Here is a 26,295-nt window from a genome sequence, read left to right on the forward strand (position 1 = left end):
CCAAAAAGAGACACCCTGTGCATAATTTGTAGGCTCCTTTGAAGTGAAAGGAGAAGCCCTGCCATTTCTAATGAGATTCAAATATGCAGGAGCCGACCTTTGCTACTGCACGTGTCTTCAAAACGGGCATTTCTGCAGGATACATGCCATGATGACTCATCAGAAAGTAAACTTTTTCTCCCTTGCAGTGAGGAACGCTGCAGAGGCTACATGTGCTTTGCATCTTCTGGTTGCTGTCTGTTTTCTTTAGGTTGTGCTCTGCCTGAGATAAAGCTTTATGTCAGGATACGGCGAGTTCAAAATTCCTAAATGTTTTAAAATCTACTATTCTTCAAAAAAGATATTTATGAATATGCAAATATGTTTCACTGCTGCACACAAGATATATCTTATGTCACTGAAAGTCCATTCTTAACAGGTATTGTATTTGAATTAACTTTGCAGATTTATATCAGTGAAGAAAATATAATAAGTAAATACATTATGTTGTATTATTATTGATCGCAGATGGAATTCACGAGCTACCCAGCAGTGTGCACAAAAGTGATGAACACATAAATGCATCATACTATACACTATAAATCATCTCATAATATATGTATTCTCAAATAGGCCGTTCTGCATAACAAGTAGTTGCAGTTTCTGCACATTACATTTTGATGTTACATTTAGTTATAACAGTTTTACACAATGCTACTGCTACTTGTATGTGTTTGCTGTGACATGAAGGCTGGTTTCTACTTGTTAATAATAATGAACAGAATTAAGTTTCCTTAAACTTTATAGGGATATAGGATGAGGAAACTCTTAATGAATGTACATAATCTCACAGTGGACTTGAAGGTATTAGTCTCTGACATTAGACTCCTTCACCGAGCAATAGCTTGTCAACTTGGACATCAACTTTGAATTAGGATTCAAACTTAAAGTAATAGTGGCGTCACTAAGAGATGTTCTACAATATTTACAACATAAACCATCAGTGTGTGGAGAACTACCCTTTAGCTATTTAACTCTGCAACTCCAGATTTACAAAACAAACTGTACCATATTGATCGTATTTATAATCTAGATACCTAATTCATTGAATATTTATCGCCATTAAGAGTTTGGCTTCCCCCAATTAACAGAACATGATCAGCTGAGATGATCCCATTTACAATGCACCGATAGAAAACAGCCACCAGGGGGAGACCCAGATGTTTTGGACCCTGTGAAAAAACTTGAACCTTTTGTTAGAGCCCAGAGAAAAAGATTACTGTACTTAACAGAGAGGAGTTCATTCAAAATGTGGAAGTGCAAGGAAAAATGTCACGGACCTAAAAAAAAAAAAAAAATCAATGAATAATTAAGAGCTCAGTATTGATGGAAAAATAACTGTGATGGTCATTTCGGTGAATCTGTCTTGTTCTGTGACGCTCCGGTCAACATACCGGGCTGCGCTGCTCAGCTCTTTACGCTCAAAAGATGCTTCAAAGCCACCGGCGCAGTTGTGCACTGCCAGTATCATGACGGGAAGGAAAACAACTTTACCTCCCGCTGTAGAGCGACCAACTTTAAGAGCCGGCCTCACTTACGAATGCTGGAGCTGTTTCAGTGCCGACATGCTAATGAACGTCTCAGTGACGGCCAGGTGGATTATGTGTCAAGCTTTGTTTTAGTGGCTCATGTGCTGCAGTGAGGCATGATACAGCAAAATGCTAAACGTTGCACCTCCGGCTATATTCGATCATGAAACAACCGCAGAGCAGCCAGAGAGCAGCTTTCATCTGGTGTAGCAGAGGGTGTATCCACGTCGCGAGGGGAGTATGATGCTGATTGACATTATGCACAGAAGAAACAAGCAGTCAAATGAAGACTTTTGAGCCTTTGATCACCACTTAGCGTAGTTCTACACATTCACCAGGAGGGGGCAGCAGAGTGCTTGCAGAGCTCCAGGAGCAAATCCTGTCTATAAATGCTGCCAACAGCTGCTCTTCCCAAATGATGTGTACCCAGTGACCTCTGCAGGGGAATGACATCACATTTCGACGGGTTTCGTTTTAGAATTCAAAACGTTGCGACCGAGAAACGGCTGCCTTTGTTGAGTCATTTTCCTCTTTTTCTTTTTTAGCACAAAGCTGCCCGATACCATCCACGAGGAGACATGCAGAGCGATGATGTCATACTTTGTACAAAAGAAGTGTGCATGTGAAGACAGCTTACATACAATAGCGCTGAGTGGGCAAAATGTAAAGTTGGGAGTTGCTGCGTGTGCAATACATCCGCAGCCTCTCCTCGCCTCAACTCATTAAGATCGCCTGAGGTTACAGATTGCTGCTCGCCGCCAGAGGTTGTTGGAGTTTGAGTCCCGGCGCCGACGAGAGAGGAAAGCTCCTCCGGGACTTTCCGGGGGGGGCCATCAGTGGGGGAGATTCCCGGGTGTGCACTTTGTGATGGGGCTCACCTGTGCTGGACACGCCCACTACGTTGCTGGGCTCGCTGATGGTGTCGTCCATCACGGCCATGACGCGGAACTCGTACCACGCCTCCTAGAGAGAGAGAGAGAGAGAGAGAGAGAGAGAGAGAGAGAGAGAGAGAGAGAGAGAGAGAGAGAGAGAGAGAGAGAGAGAGAGAAAGAGAGACAGAGAGACAGAGAGAGAGACGTTCAGAAGGTCAAACTCATGCCTGGTGTCATGTCGGGCTGCAGGATTGTGTTTGTGTCTCCAGAGACCGGCCGGTTGCAGCTTTGTGCATATGAGTAGCGCCGCTCACTCACTGCCAGTTACCTTTTAGTGTTAGGCAGGTTTAAAGAAAGCATCATTGTTACTCCGGTTTACAAATAGCACAATGGATCCTAGAAGTCATGCATTTAGATGTGTTTTGTGTTCAAAGGGGCGCTCTGATAATTTTACACGACTCAGTTTATTAAACACAAACCACTCAGCCAATGAAAACCGCCATCGATTTTTTTCTTTGCGAGGCTTGTAGAATTCTCTCACTTGTAAAACATTATATTGTTTTCATGGTGCAGTCACTGTTGTAACTGTACTGTGATTCAAAGTTCCGCAAAAGTCATCATTGTTACAATACCTTAAAAGTTCTTAAATATTGGTTGATAATGTGCTGTGATTATTGTTATGAAGCTTATAAATATGCGGATAACAACTTACAACTATGTTTGTGATGCGTTACAGACACACAAAGGATCTTAAAAGTTTCCTGATAAATAAACGAAAGCTCAATGTGGCTTTTCAAAATGCTTTAAAAATCAATATATCACTGAACAATATGCATAAATAGGAATAAGTGATACAAATCTCAATAATGTAAATATTGTAAAGGGTGAACGATGTGGCTGAAATCCCTTGATGAAAAGACATATTTGACCATTTCACTCTCCTGGCGGCGTCCTGTGCTCTCCACAGTGCCGGGGTCAGCTGTGGCGCTAGGCTCATGGGCACTTCAGCGGGGGTGCAATACCTGCGTTACTGTGCTGTTGGAGTAACACCCGCTAACCCACGGACTGATGTGACGGTTTCCTGCACGGTCACACCATCACCTCGCAGCAAAAAGAGTTATACAAGCTAGGTGCATAGTCTGGCTCTGTTTGTGTGAGAGTGTGTGTGTGTGTGTGTGTGTGTGTGTGTGTGTGTGTGTGTGTGTGTGTGTGTGGGGAGAGCTAGAGACAAGTGTGTGTGGGTGTTTGCTGTGCAATGTAAGGAAATATAAAAGCATCTGCATGGAGCCCACAGGCCAGTTGCATCTCACGCCGTGTTGCGGTTACAAGCTACCTGCAGATGTAAAAGAGAACGTGCGTCTGGACCAGAAGCGGAGAAAGGGATTGAAACCCACGGAGTGGTCACTTGTGTGCACACCTGCATTGTTACTATGACAACCAAGGTGGATGTGGAAGCACATCATTACACGTATGCAGAATCTGATCTGCGTAATATAAAGCGATGTTTGAAAAAACAACAACAAGGAACTTGTACTGAAGTCTGAACACAGCAGCCTCAGAGTCGGGATTTGTTCAGGAAAAGCTATTAAATAGAGTTTTTGTTTAGTGTTTCTTCCGTTCCTGCACCTTCGGTGGCGTTGGGGTTGAATCAATACAGACGGGAACCAGTGGAGGAAACTAAATTTAGCCACTGAACTGAATTCAAAAGGATTTCTAAAGACTCAGTTTATGACTGGATGAAGGGAAATGTTGGAAGTCTCTAATGGACATTTTCATCATCACAATGTATCCCATAATGCATTGTTTTCGCTCAGAGCAGGTCAAATGGGGCTTACAGTACGAGAATGATCACCTGAAGCTGCAGCTCCCCTCGGCTTTAAGCGAGTTCTCGCTCCTTCTTTAGTCGTCCTACTTACTTAACACTCCTTACAGTAATACTATGTGTTTGTAAAGTGCTTTCAAAAGGAAATCAGAGGCACTTCACACAGTGACAGAAACAGTGAAAGCAATACAAGTATGAAAACAAGAGGGAGGGGGCTTGGTGAGAGGGGTGAGCAGGTTGGCGTTGGCGGTTCAGGTAGGAGGTCAGAAAAGGTGGGAGGGGGCTAGAGGCTGTGGAGGCCTGTGTTAGGTGACGGGGAGACTTTTGCATTGGATTCTTTGCCGAGTGGGCAGCCGGTGGAGATATTAACCCTCGAACACGAACGTCGGGTGATTTTCACCCGAGCGATTGTGGTCCTTCTGTAGCTTCACGCCGCTCACAGATGTTATTGAAGGTCTTATTGAAGGTGGGCGTGTCTTCCTGCTCCGATTACTCAACATGTGGACCAAATAACAAGCGTAAAGCTCCTTTTTTAAATATTTTTAATAATTTTTTATTGACGATTTCCTAACTTTTTCCCGGATTTTTTGCCTTTTTTTAGGGTCTCCCAGTGATACCTGTTTTTAGTTTCATGAGAAGTTCTCCAGGGTAAAATAACAGAAGAGTACTTCAACTTGCCTTGTATTGTTGTATTTGAATATATTTCGATGAGAAGTATATTTTATCATGCACATTATATCGAGTGAAATTCACCTGACGTTAGTGATAGTGTGACTGTTTTTAACGTGAGTGTTCTAGGTTTTAAGGACTGGGTTTATGTGATGTCTGGCTAGTTTTGGATCTAGCTTTGGATGTAGTTTTGGATGTATTGTAGTCTGTGCAGGTGGGTTTTGTTGGGAGGCCACAATGCGTTACAGTTTTTTAGGTGGAAAGTGGAGATTGGAAGTTACTGCTTGAGATAATTCTCCCTGCTCTCAGGCACAATGACGACCTGCTCAGCACCACGCGGCAGACGGACACAGTTAGCGCCTTGCTAATAGAGCATTTAGTAGCAGAAGAGCCCAATATTTCCCTCAACGCTTGCCAAAGCGAAAACCAGAGCAAGAAGAGAGTGAATGCTGGACTTCCATTCATCACACAAACATGACTCATCATGAAGGATTACGTTGCTCCCTAACCGCCGGAGATTTAAATAAGCAACTGTTTGCTCACAAGTCTCTCTCTCTCTCCACTCTCTCGTTTAAATATGGTCATTCACGGGCTCCAAACAAACAAGATGGTGAACGCCAAAAATCCCAAACTCAAGGCATCCAAACTGTCGTCTGCAAACCAATGGGTGAGGCAAACGATGACGACACACACTTCTTTTAAACAGTGTATGAGTTAAGCTTTTCCAAAAAATAATAATCACATTGAAGTCGTTTAGAGTTGTAAAAGCCACTTCTTCAGCTTGGTACTGGTCACATGCAGATCTTCTATTGCACTGCGCGCGAGGTCTTCAGTCCGCCTCCTGTCATTTACCTGGATCAGGTCTCGGGCGAGCAAGTCCGTCTCCCCGGCAGGAATGCTGTCGTCCAAGACCTCCCATCGCTCCCCCAGGCGGAAGTCCATGACGTAATGCTGGATAGGTGCTGTATGATTGGCAGGCGGGATCCAGGTGAGCAGGACTCCCTGCTGCGTGCGATTGGCTGTGAGGCACCGTGGTGGGGTAAGCAGCACCAATGGTTCAGGGGTACTTATAGGAAATACTGCAAGAGGGACATTTGGGTTGAGAAAGTGTGTGTGTGAGTCACTCAGTTATACATTCCCTTTACACTGCATCAGAACATTACTTCACATGACTTCTTCAAGTCCTTGCTATTGCCCCCATTTACTATTTCAGGTCGTCGTCTCCATTAAAACACAAACAGTTGATGGTATTCAACATGGAGCTCCTATTTGTTTTCCGTTGCCTCTGTAAAAATAATCATTACGTTTTCATAGACGTGTCATTGTTTGCAACTTTTTTTAAAGAGCGAAAGGACACAAGCGGCGCCCGGGCCGAGCGCTTTGTCGTCTTCGTCTCTCGTCCGGCACGGGAAGGTGGCGCGGCCTGGATGGTTACCCCAATTTTCAGCATGTCACTTATCTTTAAGTAATAATCTGTGACAGCTTCATTTATACTTAATTAATGCCCCTTTCATCAGTGCTGGGCGGAATGGTACTCCATAATGAATGATTCAACCGCAGCCTAGTTTAGGCCTTTTCATTGGGCTTCTGGTTTGCTGGTTTTTCCTGTGAAGTCTTTAATGCACAGACAAAATATGATGTGAAGTGATGTGTTGCAGTAAACTTATATATGATGGAGTACAACAGGGCAGTGTCTTAATGAGTGGCAGCAAAACTTTGAACCGTTGCTTTCGCCGTCTTCTATTGACAGCTATCACGGGCAGATCAACCCCGCTGCTGTCAATATGCATCATTCTGGAAAGGGACAATCATCGGTTGCCAATTTCTCAACCAGGTAGCTGTTACTGTCGACTGTTAGTCTCAGAGTCTTTCTATACATGATGATATGAGACATTACCTTCATTTCAGATGTGGAGTGAATGGCCAATCAATAAATATAATATCAGTCCATTTATTTTTGCTGCTTTTTTGTGTTGTTTGGTACAGTCCTATCATGTTGTAAATATATATATATATATATATATATATATATATATATATATATATATATATATATATATATATATATATATATATATATACATAGGCCTGCAGCTTAATACATAGCAAACAGATGCAATTTATATTACAACATCGGTGAGAAAAATGACGTCTACATACTAAAAAAGCCTGAGAATATAACTTGGAATTACAGCCAGAGGATAAATTGTTCACTAAAACGTTCACTCACTCACTGACTGACCGGTCCATCGTAGCTACGAGGACGGCTAACAGCATCTAAGACAACATCTAAGACCATTCCCTGAACCAGAATCACTCTTCAAATGAGTCGTATTGTTTATGAGTAGAGTTTCAGCCTAAACACCTGTAGACACGAGGCGAAAACAGGAATGAAAAGCTCCTAAAACATCAGCACGATCCTCTCCACGTGTGAAACATCACACGGCCGGCACTCACTCGGAGAAGGTGTTGTTTGTCTTTCCCGTAGCGGAGGCGTGAGGCATTTTACTTGTCAGACTTCATTTGCGGCACACAACTTTCTAAAACCGTTGCTCTCTACACACTGGAGCACAAACCCTTCCTGGAATGCTTTCCAGGAATGTTTCCTGAGCTGGCTTACTTAAATATTTATAGGTTAACCTGAGCACTTTTCCATGGTCCTTCATCATTGAAAGTGATAGAATACAAATGAGAATAAGGCTTTAGTTGTTCCCGGACTTTTTAGGTTTTCACAAAAAGATCAGAAATAATTCGTTGCAAGTACACTACCGTTCAAAAGGTTGGGGTCACTTAGAAATGTCCTTATTTTTCAAAGAAAAGCACTGTTTTCTTCAATGAAGATCACATTAAATTAATCAGAAATACACTCTGTACATTGTTAATGTGGTAAATGACTGGGTTTTAATGAAACATCTACAGAGGTGTATAGAGGCCCATTTCCAGCAGCTATCAGAGTTCTGATGGTACATTGTGTTTAGAAGACTAATGGATGAGTAGAAAACCCTTGAAAACCCTTGTGCAGTGATGTCACACAGCTGAAAACAGCTCTGCTGGTGAGAGAAGCTATAAAACTGTTCTTCCTTTCAGCTAGTTGAGTATCTGGAGCATCACATTGTGAGTTCATTAAACTCTCAAAATGGCCAGAAAAAGAGAAGTTTCCTGTGAAACTCGCCAGTCTCTTCTTGTTCTTAGAACTGAAAGCTAGTCCATGAGAGGAATTGCGAAGAAATATTTGGGTGACCCCAACCCTCTGAACGGTAGTGTAAGTAACTAGGATTTCTGCCCGGCCCTGCAGAGCCGTCTCATTACAGCATCCCTTTGGTCTCAGTCGAGCAGCAGTGAGTACACTTACCTAGTGTGTTCACAGTGACAACCTCGCTGAAAGGGCCTGTGCCAAGCTTGTTTTGGGCCAGGATGCTGAACTGGTACGTTGTCTCTGGCTCCAAGCCGGGCACCACCATCCAGTCGTGGCCTCCAGGCACGGGTATGGAAAGCCAGTCGTGTGGACCTAAATGCTCCCTCTTCAGCCTGGGCGGGATGAGAGGAGGTGAGCGGACGGACAGGAGAGACTTTGAGAGAAGACGCATTTCTTTTTATACGATGATAATAGAAAGAAGTGTCTACAAGCCCCGTTACGATCACACAGTTTGGCTCGCTACGGTGTTACATAATGCGAGGTCCTTTCTGCAACAGTTCTACTGCCATCATTGATCCAACATGGTGTGCTTTTGTCCACTTCATTGACAACGTGACTTCACGTGATGGTAATAAAGCCCATGCTGCGCTCAGCTCTGCGGTTTGCCCATGCCATACATTCAGCTGCAGCTGATCACCAGATGAAGCAGAAGACGCTACACATGCAACACGCCTACGCTATGAAGACCTTTATGCTGCTGAGTTTTGCACCAACATAGAGCTACTGTAGCACTTTGAAGTGCACGCAGTACAATGTATGAATAAATTGGTCGTATCATAAAAACTGTGTGGAATAAGACGACCCGGGAAGTTTTTTGTTGGCTGCGTGGATGTGATTCAACAATCCAATCAGATTTGACTCCTCTTCCTATGTCACATGCAGGTTTATTAGAATATACGCATCCCTCCTAATCTGAGTATTTCCACCCACAGCTTTTGAAGATTAAAGAATGGATACAAGTTGTAGCAGAAAGCTCAAAAAAGCATGATATGTCCATTTTAAAGTATTAATATAAAGGGGAAGGTTTTTCTGCGACCTGGTAAAGTAATTTTCCCTCCTTGATACAGCTGCACAGCGCACACTTAGCCTGAAGTAGGCCTTAATTTAAATGAGTAATGCTAATCTAATTTAGATATGGCTTCTTATTATGAAGCTGTCGCAGGTTTCAGTGCTTACGGACAACTGAAATAGTGCGCTGTAGTGTCTTACACAGGAAAATCCAAGCCAGTGCAGCTGTTTTTTGTTTTTTTTTTGGCAGGAAGGTTTTTGAAACAGGATGTGGATAACAAACTCATCATCCCGAGCATGAACACAATGCTGAAGTTGAAATGCACGTCTTTAACCGACGGCATGGTTTCAGTGGGAAGAGCTACCTGAGAACCGTCACTGAGACGGATGCAGCGCAGAGCTGCTCCGCTCGCATCACTCACTGATGTCTGCTGTCAGTATGAATATCATTAATTAAAGCTGCTCGGTGCTTTTTTCTATATTTGTGCTGCTCTGCGGTTCCCTCGCTGTTTTAATAAAGCATGACTGGAGTTGGGCTTTTTATAGTTGATGCTGCGGATTGGTTCAGGACATCCCAATTAAAAAGCAAAAAGGACACTATTTACTGCAAGTTGGTGGCGTGCATCATGTTTGGGAAGCTTAAGGACGAACACTTCAGAGGGCTGAGCTGTTAGTGCTGAGACTCAGCTTGAATCAATGCTGCGTCTCTCTAGCGGGGTCCAGATAATGACAGAGAAGACAACTTAATGACCATTTTTAAACAGTCTGCAGCACATAGTACTGGCAGCAGTTACTGCTCTCACAATGACATGTCCTAAATATATATTAAATTCATGCCAATAACCGCATTCGTTGCTACATCTTCAACTGAGTCAATGCTCTGTTGAGGAGTTTGTTCGTATGAAATTTATCTGCGTCCGCAGCAATGAAAAAAACCTTGTCGTGACTGTGACATTATTGTGTCCACTCTACTCATTTGTCTTAAGTCATAGGAAGCTTCACTTGAAAGCAGTGGTTGAATATAACTAAGTATATCTACTCAAGCACTGTACTTTCTGTCATTGTTAAAATCTCGAGTCGTTAAATAAATGAAACGTTTCTACGTTTCAAGCAGCAGCAAAGCAGCAGCAGCGGCGGCAGCAGCAGGACAGAGAGTTTTGGGTCATGTTCAGTTTAGTTGCTACCGTTTTTTCTGCTGTTCTTCCAGGAAATCATCAAGACCAGAGCTGAAAGACTCACTCACACATCTGGATCCCCCGTGTATTTCCACCTCTACGTTTCTCACAACTGTTCTGAACACAACCCTGGAAAAAGACGCTTTCAGACACAGGGGAGTACCGGAAGAAGAAGAAAAAGCAGGAAGCAAAGCATGCTGGGATGACTCACACATGGCCATACCAGACTGAGAATGTCTGCTGGAAGCCTCCGTCGTAGCCCACCTCCCAGGACACGTTGGCCCAGGTGGAGGACGCCGCCACGTGGATGCTGGTGGGGGCGTGGGGGCTTGTGCCTGCATGGAGGGAGAGAGAGAGAGAGAGAGAGAGAGAGAGAGAGAGAGAGAGAGAGAGAGCAAGAGAGAGAGAGAGAGAGAGAGAGAGAGAGAGAGAGAGAGAGAGAGAGAGAGAGAGAGAGAGGCTGTTAAAAGGCCATATTCGTCACTGAGTAGCCTCGCTGTGATACACTGCGTTCATTTGAAATGTCAAATGGATTTACTGCGAGCTGGACCAGGTGATGTGTTTCAAAGCAGCCAGCCAACGTATCACCCAACTGTGAAAAATAAACATTTATGGTTTTGCAAGAATAATGTGAAAAAAAGGTCCAGTGCAATTGTTTTTTTTGTTTTTTTTCGCACTTGTAAGATAAGATAAGATATGACCTGTGACCTTTCAAATGTAAATAATGTATGGAAGACTGCTTCAAATAATTTCTCCAGACAGAATTCGCAATATGCATTTCTGATGGCGTCGTTAAGAAGTGGAGCAACAGGAAAGCAGTCAGGAGCTCTGGTTTGACTGGCTCTCCTCCACAGAGCTCATACATGCAAGGGACAGAGACGGACAACAGGACAGACAAGGTCAAATAGTTATAAGAATATTATAAGACACATTTTAGGAATCCAGCATTTCAAAACACATTCTGGGTTAAATTCATTTGCAGTGTGTTCTCCTGGTGGTTGAGAGGATGAACGACATACTACCCATCGACAGCGGCAAGCGTCTGAGCAACACCGATCACTCATTGGTCGATTTCCTGTTTGTTACTTGTCTCTTTTGTCTTACATTTCTTATGTCGTTTTTGTGCCGTTTCATTTTAAAATCTGTTATATATGTTCCTTTCATGCTAAACGTTTATGCCGGGCCAGCACTCAATCGGAAAAGAAGGTGAAAAGAAACAATCATAACTAAACAATGAAGTCAGTTACAAACCGAGTGCTTTGCATGCAACCAGTGCTGCACCACTGCACGTGTACTACCTGCAGGGATCATTACACAGTTCATTGTGTCAGCTGACGCAGAGCATACAGAGCCCCGCTAAAGGAATTGTTGGAGAAATGACCTCATTCACTTTCTTTTCAAGAGTGAAATGAGAATACTGGTCACATGCATATGAGTGGATTAAATATGGCGCTGGAGGCAGGAGTCCGTCAGTCAGCCTGGCTCACACTAACGTGTGTAGCATCCACCTCCCACCACCTCTACTTCTCCCTTATTTAGAGGGTTGTGGGTGTTGCGCGCCGTAACTATTCTTTGGTCGACCGGCGGCCAGGTGCAGTGACTTTCAGGGGTTTTCGCTGGTTGCCTGGCAACCTCGCAGAGACGACGAGGATTGAGAGGAAGTCACCGAGCCCGGAGGGACGCACGGCACCGACCGCCTCACAACGTGCCCTCAATACAGTATGAAATGAAACCAAATGACTTGTTAATTGGTGAAAGTTGGAGACGCTGGCAAGTGTAAGTCCGTTAACACTTAGCTGCCTGTATAGGGGAGTGGCACCGACCGCCTCGTTTCACCCTTTATATAAATACAAAGTGTGTTCGGGAGAGGGAGGCTTCTGGGGCTGCATTAACCGCTACTAGCATCCTGCATAGCCTGCCAGGTTTTCACAAGGAAGAAGATTATTCATAACTTTGTGATCTCTCCATCACTGTGATTGGTCACCACTGCACGACCATCATCCACGATGGTGTCCTCTAATGGGATATTCAGGCCACAAGCCATCCAAAGTGAGACGTGTTTACCGTCACGGCTCCTCGCAGGCGATTCAGAAACTTTGGCCTCGTTCTAATACTTCCTCTCTGACCCTGCCTCCTGTTCCAGAGTGATAGTGCTCTTGATTGGCCTCTTCAGAGGAGGAATGACGGACTCACCTCAACAGGTCAGCGTGAGTCAAGAGGGAGCCTCAAAGCCAACTCACCTTTGTGCTGATGTGACTTATATCAAATGTTTGCGAAACACCTCGCCCTAAACAGCGATTGTCCAATGAAAGCTTAGTGACAGTACCTACTGAAGGAGCCAAATAGAAGTCTCTGAGAAACTCGATGTATTCCTCAGTAAACATTGTAAATGGTCTCAATCATCTAGCTTCAAGTCTTCTTCAATACAGCGTGATGATCATGTCACTCCCCGAAATGAGCGTTTGTGTGAATGTGTGCACATGTCGGGGTACCTATGACTTGGACGTGCGTGCTGGCAGTGATGCTCGTGGCAACGTTGGTGGCGACACACTCCCACTCCCCGTGGTCCTCCTTTGTGAGTGACTTGAACTGTAAGCTGCCGCGAGGCAGAACATTGTGCTTGCTTTTGCTGGGCTTCCCTACCTGCACCCCGACCCAGCCGAGAGGGACGGGAGGGGGGGGGGGGAGAGAGAGAGAGAGAAAGAGAGAGAGAGAGAGAGAGAGAGAGAGAGAGAGAGAGAGAGAGAGGAGAAAAAACACACTTCTAAATTCACACCATAAAGCAGGGACGGTTTGAGATACATATATGTATATATATATATATATATATATATATATATATATATATATATATATATATATATATATCAATAGCATTGATTAAAATATCTAACTTAAGTATCAAATTACTGGTGAATTAATGGTGAATTTCATAAGTGGGAGGCAAAAACAATAGCTAACCACACAGTAGTCAGTGAGCGAGATTAAACACGCCTCATAATCAAGAAAACAATTGAGAAAATCAAATATGTTCCCTCGATTGCACATTTTATAGACGTCATTCAAATTTGATTAAAAAAAGCTCCGATGACATACAGCAGGTTGAGTGATTAAAATCGGGGCAATTTACTCCAGACGCGTGTTTCAGGCGTGAAGATTTCTCGATAGAGAAACCTGTGCGTGACGTCGGGTGTTACACGCAGACAGGCGGGGAGTTGGGAGGGTGTCTTACCTTCCTCCATGTGATGTTGGGGAAGGGGTCTCCCTCCGCCTCACAGGGGATGACCAGTTCTCTGCCAGCCTCCTGCCTGTACTCCCCTCCAGGAACCACTGAGAATTTGGGAGGGTCCTGAGAAGAGAGGTACGGAAAAAAACACAAACAGATGAGTTGCGATGCCTCCTGGGTGCATTCACGCTGGCTATGGGGCCGCGGGCCGCACCTTTAGCACCAGGGGAGCGGGAGGGGACCATCCCATGGAACCCAGGGCGTTGTAAGGCATGCAGGTATAGGTGCCGAGAGAGTCCTCCGTCACCTCTGCCACACGGATGCTCCCGTCCTCCATTTGGCTCCAACCAGGGTACTGTGGATGCATTTAGTTAAAGGCCGATGATAAGTCAAACAAAAGATGGAGCAGCACACTGAAATCAAAGGGGTTCGAAGTGAAAAATTGGGAATCCCGCACTTGTTTGAGGCGGGGCAACGCGAGCGGGAACCCCCGAGCTGTACCGGCTCACCTTATCGATCCGGAGAGGGAGGCCATCTTTCTTCCACTTAACCAGAGTTACGGGGGGGTTGGCGTCTACGGGACAGCGGATGAAGCCGGGCAGACCGATGGCCACGTAGATGACGGATGGCATGTTTACCACACGGGCAGGATCTGGTGAAAAGCAGCAGGGAAAAAACACCTCGCTGTGAAAAAGAGGGAAACCCGATGCCCGCTGACGGTAAGAGTCACATAGAGAAGGTTTGGAAATCAGCTGGACCCCTTTTTAAAATCTACTTTCATTTCATGTACCGCACAGTGGCTTTTAACTGCAGGTGGTTATTGTATGGATCATTGCTATAACAAATACACACATACAATGTCTCACTGTTGCTAGGTTTCAACAGAAATAGAGTCATCATCTGATTTATCATAGTTGATACAGAAAAAAGGGCCGAACTGACTGAAAAAACTGTTCAAAATAACGATGCAAAAAAGCTTTTAAAATGATTTGAAAGAAAAAAGACGGTCTGGTGTTGCAAACTCTTTTCTAATGAAAGTAGCTAGCAGCACTCGCCTGAAGTTGCAGTATCGTGACAGTGATGAAGACGCCAAGTAGGTACCGATGTGAGGAAGACTCTGGTGACATGGAATGAGCGCACAGGCAGAGCGCGATCAGCTGACCGGCTCAAATGAATTCAATGGACCAAGTTATTCGTCCCGGGACGGAAACAGACACCCCATTTTTTTTTTTTTAAATCCTTTTGTCGTCGGAGCATTTGATTCATTCATTGTTGTCAGGATGTGATGATAATTTCAACGCAAAAATCAGACGCGATTTTTTGAAGAAGATCACCAACCCCCGCCCTCAAGTAACCAAACGACAACGGCACAGGAGAGCGTGGGGAATGTGTAGCGTGCACCTCTTCAACCTAAACACTCCTTACTGTGGTCTTACTGTCGTACGAGGATTTCACTTCAAGGTGCAATAAACTGGATCCACTGACCAATTCCATTATGTCATCTATTGTTCTATATGTCTATGTGTCCTCAGGTGTGCTCTTCACATTAAACACTATGTCAACAAAGTATTATTACAGTAAATCTAACCAAAGTGTGTGTCCGAAGTGAATGTGTCTCCGTAAGGGTCATTGACATAAATGTGTTACTCTATAGACCAAATGTTTTGTTCGGTTATAGACAGTTTATAAAAATGGCATTACATCACCCGGCCAGCATCGCCTCAATCAGTCCAATCATTTCAGCGCTTACGCGTTTGAGTTTTATTACTTCATTTGCTCGACATTAGCGGCCATGCTTCCACGTTTCCCCCTCTGCAGTTTAAGTCTGAAATCATTTGGATTCAACATGGTCGAGCTAAAGACCCTTTGGGCGAAGACGGACACACGGCAGAAAGAAAGCGAGTCCATCTGGCAGAGGAAAGGGGCTAAAAAGAGGAGAGGAGGGGTAAAAAAAAAAAAAGCTTCTACTTTTTAAATCCTAAATTCTGAAGAAGGGAGAGAACAGCATGGCTCCTAAATGAGGTCAAGGAGGATGGCTTCAAAGTAGGCAGTGGGTGATAAGGAGGAGAAATAGTGGGAGTGAGAGGATGATGATGATGATAATGATGAGGAGGAGGAGGAGAAGGAAGAAGAGGAGGAGGAGGAGGAGGAGAGCGATTTTGGCGGACGAGAGAGGCTGAGCCCCGGCGTGGGAAAGAGGACAGGTGAGAGAGAGAGAGATGTGACTGGATGACGTAAGGTGGAGAGGAGCCGGCGGAAAGAGAGAGAGGAAAGCAGAGAAGAGAGAGGAAAGAGGGAGAAATGAAAGAGGGAGAGAGGAGAGAGGGGGAGAGGAGAATGAGGCGACGTGAACTGTGAAAGCCGGCGGCGGAAGAAAAAAAAAACAAAAAACGTTCCTCCGGCATCACAAAAAAAAGGAGAGGAGAGTGAGTGAATGAGTGCGTGACACGAGGAGATGGAGGCACTGAAACGCGGCGACGGATCGAATGGCCGCGCCGTCGCCAGAACAACGGTGTTCTCCAGCCGCCGTCCTCTGAAGTCCTAACCGCCGCCGCCGGCCGCCCACGCCAGCGCTCGGCCGCAAAGATGCCCAGAGGAGCGCCGCCACCGGCACCACAGACAAGAATATCAGCCAAGTTTCTAAATATAGCCTCAGACGGCGCTATCGCTCACGACACGCCGGTTTCCCTACTGCAAGATGCTTTAGGGGGGGAGGAGAGAGAGAGAGAGTAAGACGGGGACTGTGGGAGAGAGAGAGAGATTTAAACAGAAGTCAAGCAGATGGGGGAGAGAAGGGCATCAAACAAATGGGGGGGGAAGCAAATGTCGAGGATTTAGAGGAAGGGATAAAGAGAGGAACAAAAGGAAAGAAAGAGAGTAAGAGGAGAGAATAGGACGGAGAGAGCAGTCTGCAGTCTGACGGAGAAAAGTCCCTCGTCTTCCAGCAATGATGTAATCCCCCCTCTCACTTCCCCCTCCCTCTCAGGACTGGTGTTACCCGCCTGTGTTCGTCACTCACACACACACACACACACACACACACACGCTAACCATCTAATGTACAGGCATCAAAGGAGGCAGGAGAGCGAAGGAATGCAAAATGTCTGTTGCCGTGACTACTGCCGGCGGTCACCGGATCGACGGGGCCAAAAAATGTCAGCGCTCCGTCCTGCCTCCGCCTTCCTGACGGGGGACAGATGCTTTTTTCTGAGGTGACAAATTCGCCGCGATTTCTGGAGCTCCGAGCGAGCGAGTGAGTGAGTGAGTGAGCGAGTGAGTGAGCGAGTGAGTGAGTGAGTGAGTGGCGGACTGCAGTTCACGGGAGGAGAGAACGAGGAGGCGGCACCTCCATGATGATGAGAGGAGGGGAGGGAGGGGCAGAGTGTGTCGGTGTGCATGTGAATACATATACATAAATGAGTGAAAATGAGACATGAAGAGAGTGAGAAGGGAAGGATGGAGGAAGAAGAGAGAGAAGGGGAGGGGAGGGGGGAGTAGGAGAGGCAGAAAGCAAATGTGATTTGAGAGAGCCAATGGGTGTTGGGACGGGATTGGCTGAGAGGTGGAGCAGAGCTCGCCTGGAGACCGCCGGGGTGTCCAAATCCATTCCACAGTGCAGAGGACGCGGCTTCTTTTCGGGACAGCAGCCCCACAGCGCTGTCGGGGTTCACACTCCTGCAGGCTAGAAACGTCCAATTATGGACACAAACTGGGTCCCGATAACTAGTCATCAGACGTCATACTCTTGAGCTTTATTCCTTTTTTAAGTTTACATGACACGGCGAGCAGAGCGCTACTTGATTCCACAATAAAAGAAAGCTCGGGGAGGAGGGGAGGAGGGGGGTCATGATTGTTATTTACTGAAGACAACAACGCTGAACGGGAATGTTTCAAATTGACAGCAGCTTCCAGCTCAGCGTGGAAAAGTCCCTGACGGGGGATGATATGAGGGAAGCAGGAGGAGCTTTAGAAGTGAGGCCGCTGTCTCGATCTCCTTCATGGAGGGGAAACACTGACCTGGAGAAGGAGAGACGCGGGCTGGCTGTAATGGCGGCCCTGTGTTTGTACTAAAAGCTTTGAATCCAGATGCAAAATTAGTTCTCACGCCGTCCCAAGATCATGTCAGAATCGCTGCATCCAGCGGCCTCAGGGCCAGCTAAGCCTTCTCTGCTGGCCTAAACAGAATAACACATTGATAGCTATTTTATAATTGAATTGTTTGACACAAATACACTACATCTATTATAATTATTTTTCCCTATTAGCTTATTTATTCCCTAGAGCTCAGGCCAGCAGCACGACAGCTGGTTAAGTATAGCTCACCCAATCAGATTTCACCTTTTGTTTCTCTATGCTATAGCAGTGAGTTAAACAACATGCTAATGGACAGCTAGCCAGCGTACCAAATCCACAGCCCGCCACTGGCTCACATATCCCACCAATACCGAGCTATAAGTAAAGTGTTTGTGTCCGGTGGGCTGGACGGACAACACAGGCGGCTCCACCAAAGAGGATGTTGCAGATGCTGCGACAGCGTCAGGGCTGGACGGTGTCGTCATTGAAAGAAGAGCAAAGAACAACGCCGAAGGCTTTTCCCCATCCAAAAGATGTTATGCTGCTCTTCACGCTTTGAGAAGAGTTTGATTGACACATCCAATCACCCGCCTTTTCTGTTTCCGATGACGACTTCCCTGATGGTTCTGTGTAATCAGTCGGGTTAGAGTAAGTCATCAAAATGTTTTATTTATTTTTTAGGAAATGAGTCTAAGAATTAAAGTTACTGCCAAACTTTAAAGCTGCTAATATATCAAATATAGACATAAAAATTTAATATTCTCAAATGAGTCACGATGGATGTAGAAAGTGTAAAAACAGCAGATCGGGTCTTAAATGCTCTATTGTGTCCTACTTTCTTCAACAGGAGCCTTGTGAAGCTGCAACACGGTTATTATTGGACCTGTCTACACTTATTGTGATGTCAAACTATTTGATGTTTGAGGCAGAGCTTTGTAAACGAGTCTCGTGGCATCGGAGGCAGGCTGCACGGCATCCTGCTGACGAGGCACCGGGAACAATTAATCATCAAGAGAAGAAGTCCAAATGCCACACAGAGAGCGATGAAGACGAGTGAGAGAGTGAGGAGTCAGCCAATAGCGGTACAAAACAAACAAAACCAAATGTTTTGATAGGTATGAGTCATCGCAACCGCAGGAGGTCCTTCAGCATGAAGCCATTCCCGACCACACAAAATATGACGCAGTTTGCTGCAGCGGAACGAGAGATACGCCGTGGACAGACACAGAGGTGCACAGTCCGTCGCCCACAATGGGATAGCAAATTTAAATATACATTCCTTCAATACAAGACTATCTATTCTAGTCTAAATAATTACTCAGCATTTTGTTTTTTTCAAAAGATAGCACATTTGAACCTTCCTCATCACTACATTCAGAGCATATCTACGATTAAGACATGTATGTCAACGTTACTGGATATATTAACTAATGAGCCAACTTGGTTCAGCCTCCACACTAGTTTTTTTCTTTTAATGTCCAATATGATCACATTATCTCCCCTCTGGAGCGCTTATCGGAGCATCATTGCCACAGGAAGTTGTTTGAATCACATAAATCTGTTCCTCTGTAGGCATACGTTTACTCTCCTTCGTAGGGGGCGGGGCGAAGTTTATTCACCATAAAATAACACAAAGCAGTAGACTCCTCTCGGGGCCCACTTGAAGGTTATTTTCATCCAGAAGATGTCTACGATCAGTCATCCCGGAGAGGACAGCTGGGCCGCCGCTGCTGGCGGACGGACGTGGTTATCGCGACAGAAACGCTGCGGATCACGTGGAACAGATCACATCGCGTGTTTAAACGTTTTGACGTCAACTGAATTACAATATAATAACAGTATTGACCTGTTGATTAAAAGGCAGTCAGACAGAAAGTCAAACTAATAACGATCGTCCTCGTTATCTGAAAAATATTGAGCGGAGCTGCATTTTATGTTTATTGTGGACACTGCTAAATGTACATGCATTTCCAAAATAATACAAATATTATTGCTTGTAATGATAAAATAGTTGAGAATAGAAGATAATAACAATAATTAAGTGATTGTAAATGGTCTCAGTTTTCTTCTTTACTGTGTTCCTGTGTATTCATGACTATTGACATTTTGTTTAAGTCACTGCCTGTTTAGTGTTTATGAGTCCAATGAAGCGCTTTGTGAGATGCTCAATAAAGATCCTCACAGTTTATTTACTGATGGAGTATTTCCCTCACCACCTTTCTGAGTGATGGAGTGCTTTATGAAGCCACACACTTCTCGTGTGGACCCACATCACACAAATCTATTTCTGGACATTTCTCTCTGTCTTTTTCTTTCTCGTTGGAAGTGGGCGGGGCTCAGTTGGGAAATAAGGTGATGTCTCGTGCTTTTTTTCAACCGTTGATGTCATTGTTTTATTTAAGAATCCATGACGTAGCCTTCAGTTTCTCCTATTAAAAGAAACTTTCATGAAATTTGTCTTAGTTGTATCGCCAAGTTTTCCGGGGCTCTAAGTCATCCATGTTCCTGCAGTGGACATCCAGCACAATGAGGATGGATTAAGGTATTAATAGAGTTGAGGTGGCCGTGGCTTTGACCTAAATACACAGAAAGGACAAAGCGGAGAGAGAGAGACGGACCCTCGCAGTGAAGCAGAAGAAGAGACACTCACATTGCACTGTCAGGTAGGCAGAGGCAGTCGGTGGCTGGCCCAGGCTGTTGCTGGGAGCACAGGTGTATTTCCCAGCATCCTCCGGCTTGACTTGGGCAATGATGAGGGAACCGTCGATGAGAATACTGACTCTGCGCTTTAGGTCACTGTGGAAAAAGGAGAATATGGAGACGTTTAGATTGGCATCTAAATGTATTTGATGTGACATCCTGTCGTCTCGAGGAACTCTGTGTAGAGAAGGAAGAACAAGACTTGGTTGCCCTTCAAAATAAGACACATATAACAGTCATCTTGCAGTACAGAATACTTTTTCAAGACGTTGTTACATTCATCAGAGGGTCATTTATTTATGGACAGATGCGAGGGTCCTGGGACAGAGGCTGCCGTATAGTTTACAGATTGTAAAGCCCTCTGAGGCAAATCTGTAATAAATCCAAAATAAATTGAATTGAATCTGTACCCAGGCAGACATCTTTCACCAACATCCTTTCATTGTTGTCACTGTTGTACCATGATACTCTTCTCACGATCCTTTACTTTAAAAACATCAACAGTAAGAATGAAACACACTACTGTCTATAAGCATTATGCCAATAAAACGATGGGAAGAAATAATACAAAAAGAAGAAAAGAAGAAAAGCAGAAAGAGCCGCTCAAGGTGAAGCGATGGATCCATGAGATGTGAGTCAGTCCCCACTGACGCTGCACAGCTGATCTCCTGTGGACGGGAGGGAGGCCCGCCAGATGCAGATTCCTACAGCTCAGTAACTCATTCTTCAGCTTATCGCCGTCTGAGTCAGCTCCCACGCTATTGTGAGAGAAATGACACGGCGTGCAGCGGAGCTCAGCTCTGACACATCATTTGGAATCGTTTGAACCTTGAAGCTGTTTGCAAGAAATGCGGTTCAAGTAACGGGAATCGAGATATATGAAAGACTGTGAACAATATCTTTATAATAAAGGCATTATAAATAAAAGCAATGTCTCCGATAGTCCAGCAACGGCTTCCTTTTAAAAGTGTGTATGTGTGTGTGTGTGTGTATGGTGGGACAATGCAACAGCATCGGTTTCCCTTTACTGTCTTTAATATCACAATTCAAATCATAACCACAACTTTGGACTGTACCAAAATAGTAGCTTGAAGCTTCGTTGCTGACTTGACATTCATATTATTATTAATATATATTATTATAACTAATATCGGCGGAAAGCATTCCGTGCAATGATCCGGCTTAATCGTTTCCAAAATTCCCAACATGTTTTTATACGGCAATATATCATAATCCATATTTGTTGGCGATTATAACGCCTTTCAAAAGCAACTTTTTCACTGCACCAGCGAGACACGCACCTGTATTAATGGGGCTGTCGGGCAGAATAAATTAGACAAACTCATATTTTACGATCATAAAACGTGACAACAGACATTCAAAGCTTCATTCAACAACCTCCATCAAAGCTTCGAAAGGGAAAAAATGCCATTCAGTGACCGTCATGTGGAGAGGGGAGATGTTGGGGGGGTCGGACCCGCGTAAAAAGAGACGGCAAACCGGTTTGTAATGAAGGCTTTAAATCAATCATCACTGGTGCTGATGAACCGGGCCAGTGGATGAAAATGCCGCTGCATCAGAAACATCTCCACATGCGCAGCAGGGCGCATGATCTAAGTATTACATCTTGTTTCTCCTAGTTAGGTTGTTAAACCCCGACATGGATCCTGGCTGTGTCTGGAGCAGGTCCCGCCTCGGTGGCCATGGCCCTGCTGATGCCCCTCCTCCTCTCTACCTCTTCCGCTGACATGGACTGTGGCTATTTGGATCGTGGTCCATGAATAGTTTCTGTCACATTCATGTAACGTTGCTCAATCTGGTCACATGACATCTATTGCATCGGTCCATCCGGGGAGAGGGATCCTCCTCTGTTGCTCTCCTGAAGGTTTCTTCCCTTGTGTCCTTGTGAAAGGGTTTTTACTATCTTTATTTGGGGGAGTTTTTCCTGATCCGATGTGAGGTCTTGGGACAGTGATGTCATGTGTACAGATTGTAATGCCCTCCGAGGCAAATCTTGTACTTGTGATTTTGGGCTGTACAAAATAACCTGAATTGAATTAAATTAAAATCCCCTTACTATTGGTGTTTGAAAAAACAATTATCAATCATCCCATCAATCTTCAATATACAATCCAATCACCGTTGGAACAAGCCGAGTCCGGCTCCTCCAGACTCTGTTGCTCCTGCAGAAGGACTGAGGACTGAAGTGGACTCATGACAAATGACCGTCTTTGCCAACAGATCAATGTTTTCCCCTCATGTTGCTCTCTAAAATGCGAGCTCTAAAACGCACCATTTTAAAAGCTGCATTCACGACCAATTTGCAAATGATCTCTGATTTGATGCGTTGCTTTTAACGCCTTTATATTCCCTCTTCAATCAGCAGAAATGCTGCCCTATAAAAAATAAAAGAATCCTTTTGAAAGTGACACCACAACAGTGGTTAAATGACAACAAATGTGTGTGTGTGTGTGTGTGTGTGGTGTCCCTCAGGGATGGTGGTGTCCGTTGGTCCCACGAGCCTCCCCACCTCGTTGCACTCGCTGATTTGCAACGAGGCGGAGGAGGGAGCAGAGCGAATTAATGCTAAATATCTGTTGCCTTGGCTACTGCAAGCTGGCTGGTCAAAAGTCAGCAGACCCAAATATCAGGATTGACTTTTACTCATCCCAGCTCCAAATAAAAACATATGATGGAGAGAGAAAAGGGATGGATGTCCCTATAGGCCGAGCTCCATGTTCAGACTGACGGCGCTGAGTAAAAACAAAGTGTGCTTTTTGTATTTAATTTAACATTATATTTCACACAATGAGGTCATTATTACGAGTACTCTCTGTATAGAAACACTGTTCGATGAGGCTTCAACGCTGAAGCCGGCACACAGCCTGCAATACACACTGAAAAGAGATGGACATTTAGAGAAAATGAGGATGCTGTTTGTTGCGGAAATGATGGGAAATCTGACAGTTTGCTTCTTGGCTCCAAACAACAAGTTAAAAGATCTCAAACTGTAGTTTATCTTATTTATTATAAGCGAATCTTATCTTTTATTCCACCTCAATTATTGCCATTATACAAATAAATGAATGGACATTCATTATAGGTCAACACATTTTACTTTGTCTCATCATTTAACTTAAAGTGTTATCAACAAAAATAATGCAGCTTTTATTTTGAAATATCCATTTCAATTCAGACCCAATAGTGTGTCTCCTGGGGAAATAACCCTGATGATGTAATGGTGATGTCACCAGTTATTTCAGTTTGGGTTTGAACAAAAAGCTTGCGTTGCAAACAGATGTGTGTGGTTTCAAGCACAGTGCATTATGGGAAATGTAGGATCAGGGTTTTTGGGAGCATGACCCAGCTGGTTGTCTGGTTTTAACCAATTCTTTTTATAACTAGTTTTACAGTTATATGTCAAACCTCTTACCCTAGAGGGTTAACCATGTTTTTATGACTTTAAATCATGTGTTTTCAGTGTTTCTGTATGTTCTTGCGCCACCCAGTAGCTCGTCAAATGTAATAACTTTTCAGATGACTTTCTCTTGACTTTGCGGTGATAAGTTTAAGAGGCGTATCCTGTGAATCAGCAGTTTTAAACAATGAAATAATTTTAAATATTTTCTAACCATGTTACTCTTGACAGTTTCTGTCAGTTAGCAGTCGCAATGAACAAACTCACATTTACATGTTTTTGTTGATAATATTATATTATGATTATTTTAGGAATTGTGCGTGACCTTTTTTTCTTCTTTTATTTTTATCTCACGTACCCGTGCAGTAGAAACAACCCTCTTTTGAGAAACATGGCAGTAAATGAGGCACTTGTGTTGGATCCAGTGTTTTTTCAAAATGCAAAATTAGCTACAATACAAAGTACAACACAACAGTTCTGGAGAGACTAATATGACTGACTGTCATACTCATATTTTTAACTTGAAAAGGAGAATTTAAGTTGGACAAATTCTTCCACCATCACATTCTAACCATATTTAATTGAATACTTTTCACAGAAGTAGTTCGAGAAACATGACTGTGACTTCATGTAGTTCTCCTGAGACACACACACACACACACACACACACACACACACACACACAAGGTCTCTCAATAGTCAAGCACCTTGAGAAATTGGATTTTTGGAGTATGAATGTGTTGCTGAAAGATCTGCAGGCACAGTGTGTGACGATGAGTGAAGCATGAACCAAGATCTCTGTGATCCTTCTTCAGTTCCAACACAAAGCCTACGAGCTGGGAGGATTAGAGGGATTTTAAAAGTCTGAAATCTCTGCATCCAGCAAAATTATCATTGGTATTGGTATCAATAAATCCTTCAACTTAACAATGAAGAATATGTATGTATGTATGCATGTATGTATGTATGTATGTATGTATGTATGTATGTATGTATGTATGTATGTATGTATGTATGTATATATATATATATATATATATATATATATATATATATATATATATATATATATATATATATATATATATAATGTAAAGAGTTTGTGCTAGAGGGCAATAACGAACAAGTTGAATGTATTTACGGTCTTTGTTGTACAGCTACCTTTGTAGCCAGTAGACTTTTATCAAGCTGTGTGCAGAAAATATACGAAAACCAGAGCTTTACAGCCACTGGCACAGGATTACAAAAGGACAAGAGTGTGTGGCCTTGTGTAGCAGCCTTGCTTCATACACCAGTGACCGTGTACATCAGTGACAGTGTACATGTGACGGATAGCCGGTTGCGTTTTGGAACCTGGTTCCCAGTTGGTAAAATAGTTAGTTTTGGGCTGTATAAGCAGTTATGATTTAATGTAGCAACTGATTTAATATATCACGCGATATTGCGATGCTGTAAGCAAGGAAAAATATTGCATTTAAAACAAATAAATCTGCCACTGTCTGCCACAAATCTATGTATGTTAACTATTCATAAAAATTCAGTACAGTATCACAAAAACATTTTTCCCCTGTAATTTGTGAGACAGAATACTGCTGAAGTACACAGACATGTGCAAAGTGAGCAACATGGGTTGTTAATAGTACTGAATGTGTGTGTATGCACAGTGGCAACCATTTTGGGAGATATTTGCAGAAAAGTGCTCAAGGCCAAGGAGGGGTCAAGTCCCTGCATGAAGTATTAATCTACACTGCATCGCGTTAAAGTTGCAAAAATGGTTGCATTTTTGATAAGGAGCGGCGCTCGGCCTCATCCAGCAGAACCGTGAAGAGTGTGTGACCTGCTGCAGTGCAGGTCACGCAAAATGCATCAGTCTGCCCTTCATTTAGTCGGTATTTGCTGATAAAGCGATAAATATATATTGTAACGTAGTTTCCACTGTTTTGTTGAAATCTCTGCAGCTGTAGAAATACACACATGAGTGCTGATTTTGCCCTCATGTCCTTATTTTTCATGTTTTCAAAGTGAAGACAATCTGTCACAGTATTCTCTTTCAGGCCATTTGTTATTTTGCCATAATTTAATAATATCTGAGCCGGCATGAAATGGACATACCAGTAAAAAAAGAGAAGCGCTCCACTCTTTGTTCGGCTATTTTACACTTAAGCGCATGAGACCTGGGTTCATCCCCGTCTTTAAAAAAGCAGTGCGTTGAAGCGGACGTTGATGCAATATGATGCATTGTGAATGTGCATCACAAAGCGGGCTTTACTGGGAGCTTTTGGTGGCTGCGGGGCGCTTTGTGGGTGAGCAGAATGGACAAGTGCATTGTGTGTGTCTGAACAGCTTCCACGCATTCGCGGGAGAAATGTCCACATCGCTCGTGGCGATGGAGGATGACGTGCCAACTGACGGACGTTTCTAGAGATCCATCGCACAGGAGGAGCGAAACACTCTTTTCATGATGAACTCCATGTCAGTATGAAGCAGCATTATAACGGAAATACTCAAGTAAACTAGAAGTAATGCAAAATTGTACTGAAATACTGTAATTTAGTAAATGTACTTAG

At 44.0% G+C, this 26,295-nt stretch overlaps 1 protein-coding gene across 5 annotated transcripts in view; it reads right to left on the reverse strand.

Annotated features, from left to right (window-relative positions):
- The window catches only part of LOC137802274 (protein turtle homolog B-like), a 109,342-nt gene that overhangs the window by 23,986 nt on the left and 59,061 nt on the right, over positions 1 to 26,295 (reverse strand). For 3 of the 5 annotated variants that reach the window (XM_068600060.1, XM_068600058.1, XM_068600062.1), the window contains exons 7-15: positions 20,261 to 20,406; positions 14,046 to 14,188; positions 13,751 to 13,891; positions 13,543 to 13,659; positions 12,803 to 12,953; positions 10,522 to 10,645; positions 8,284 to 8,459; positions 5,784 to 6,010; positions 2,447 to 2,531 (exon numbers count right to left, since the gene is read on the reverse strand). In XM_068600060.1, coding sequence (XP_068456161.1) covers positions 2,447 to 2,531; positions 5,784 to 6,010; positions 8,284 to 8,459; positions 10,522 to 10,645; positions 12,803 to 12,953; positions 13,543 to 13,659; positions 13,751 to 13,891; positions 14,046 to 14,188; positions 20,261 to 20,406 — 1,310 coding nt within the window. The remainder of the gene's footprint in view (positions 1 to 2,446; positions 2,532 to 5,783; positions 6,011 to 8,283; positions 8,460 to 10,521; positions 10,646 to 12,802; positions 12,954 to 13,542; positions 13,660 to 13,750; positions 13,892 to 14,045; positions 14,189 to 20,260; positions 20,407 to 26,295) is intronic. The other 2 variants (XM_068600061.1, XM_068600059.1) reach the window with 1 other exon arrangement.

The sequence above is a fragment of the Clinocottus analis genome, unplaced genomic scaffold, assembly GCF_023055335.1.
Source record: "Clinocottus analis isolate CAN_PGR_092001 unplaced genomic scaffold, fCliAna1.0.p SCAF_5, whole genome shotgun sequence".
In the NCBI taxonomy this organism is placed as follows: domain Eukaryota; kingdom Metazoa; phylum Chordata; class Actinopteri; order Perciformes; family Cottidae; genus Clinocottus; species Clinocottus analis.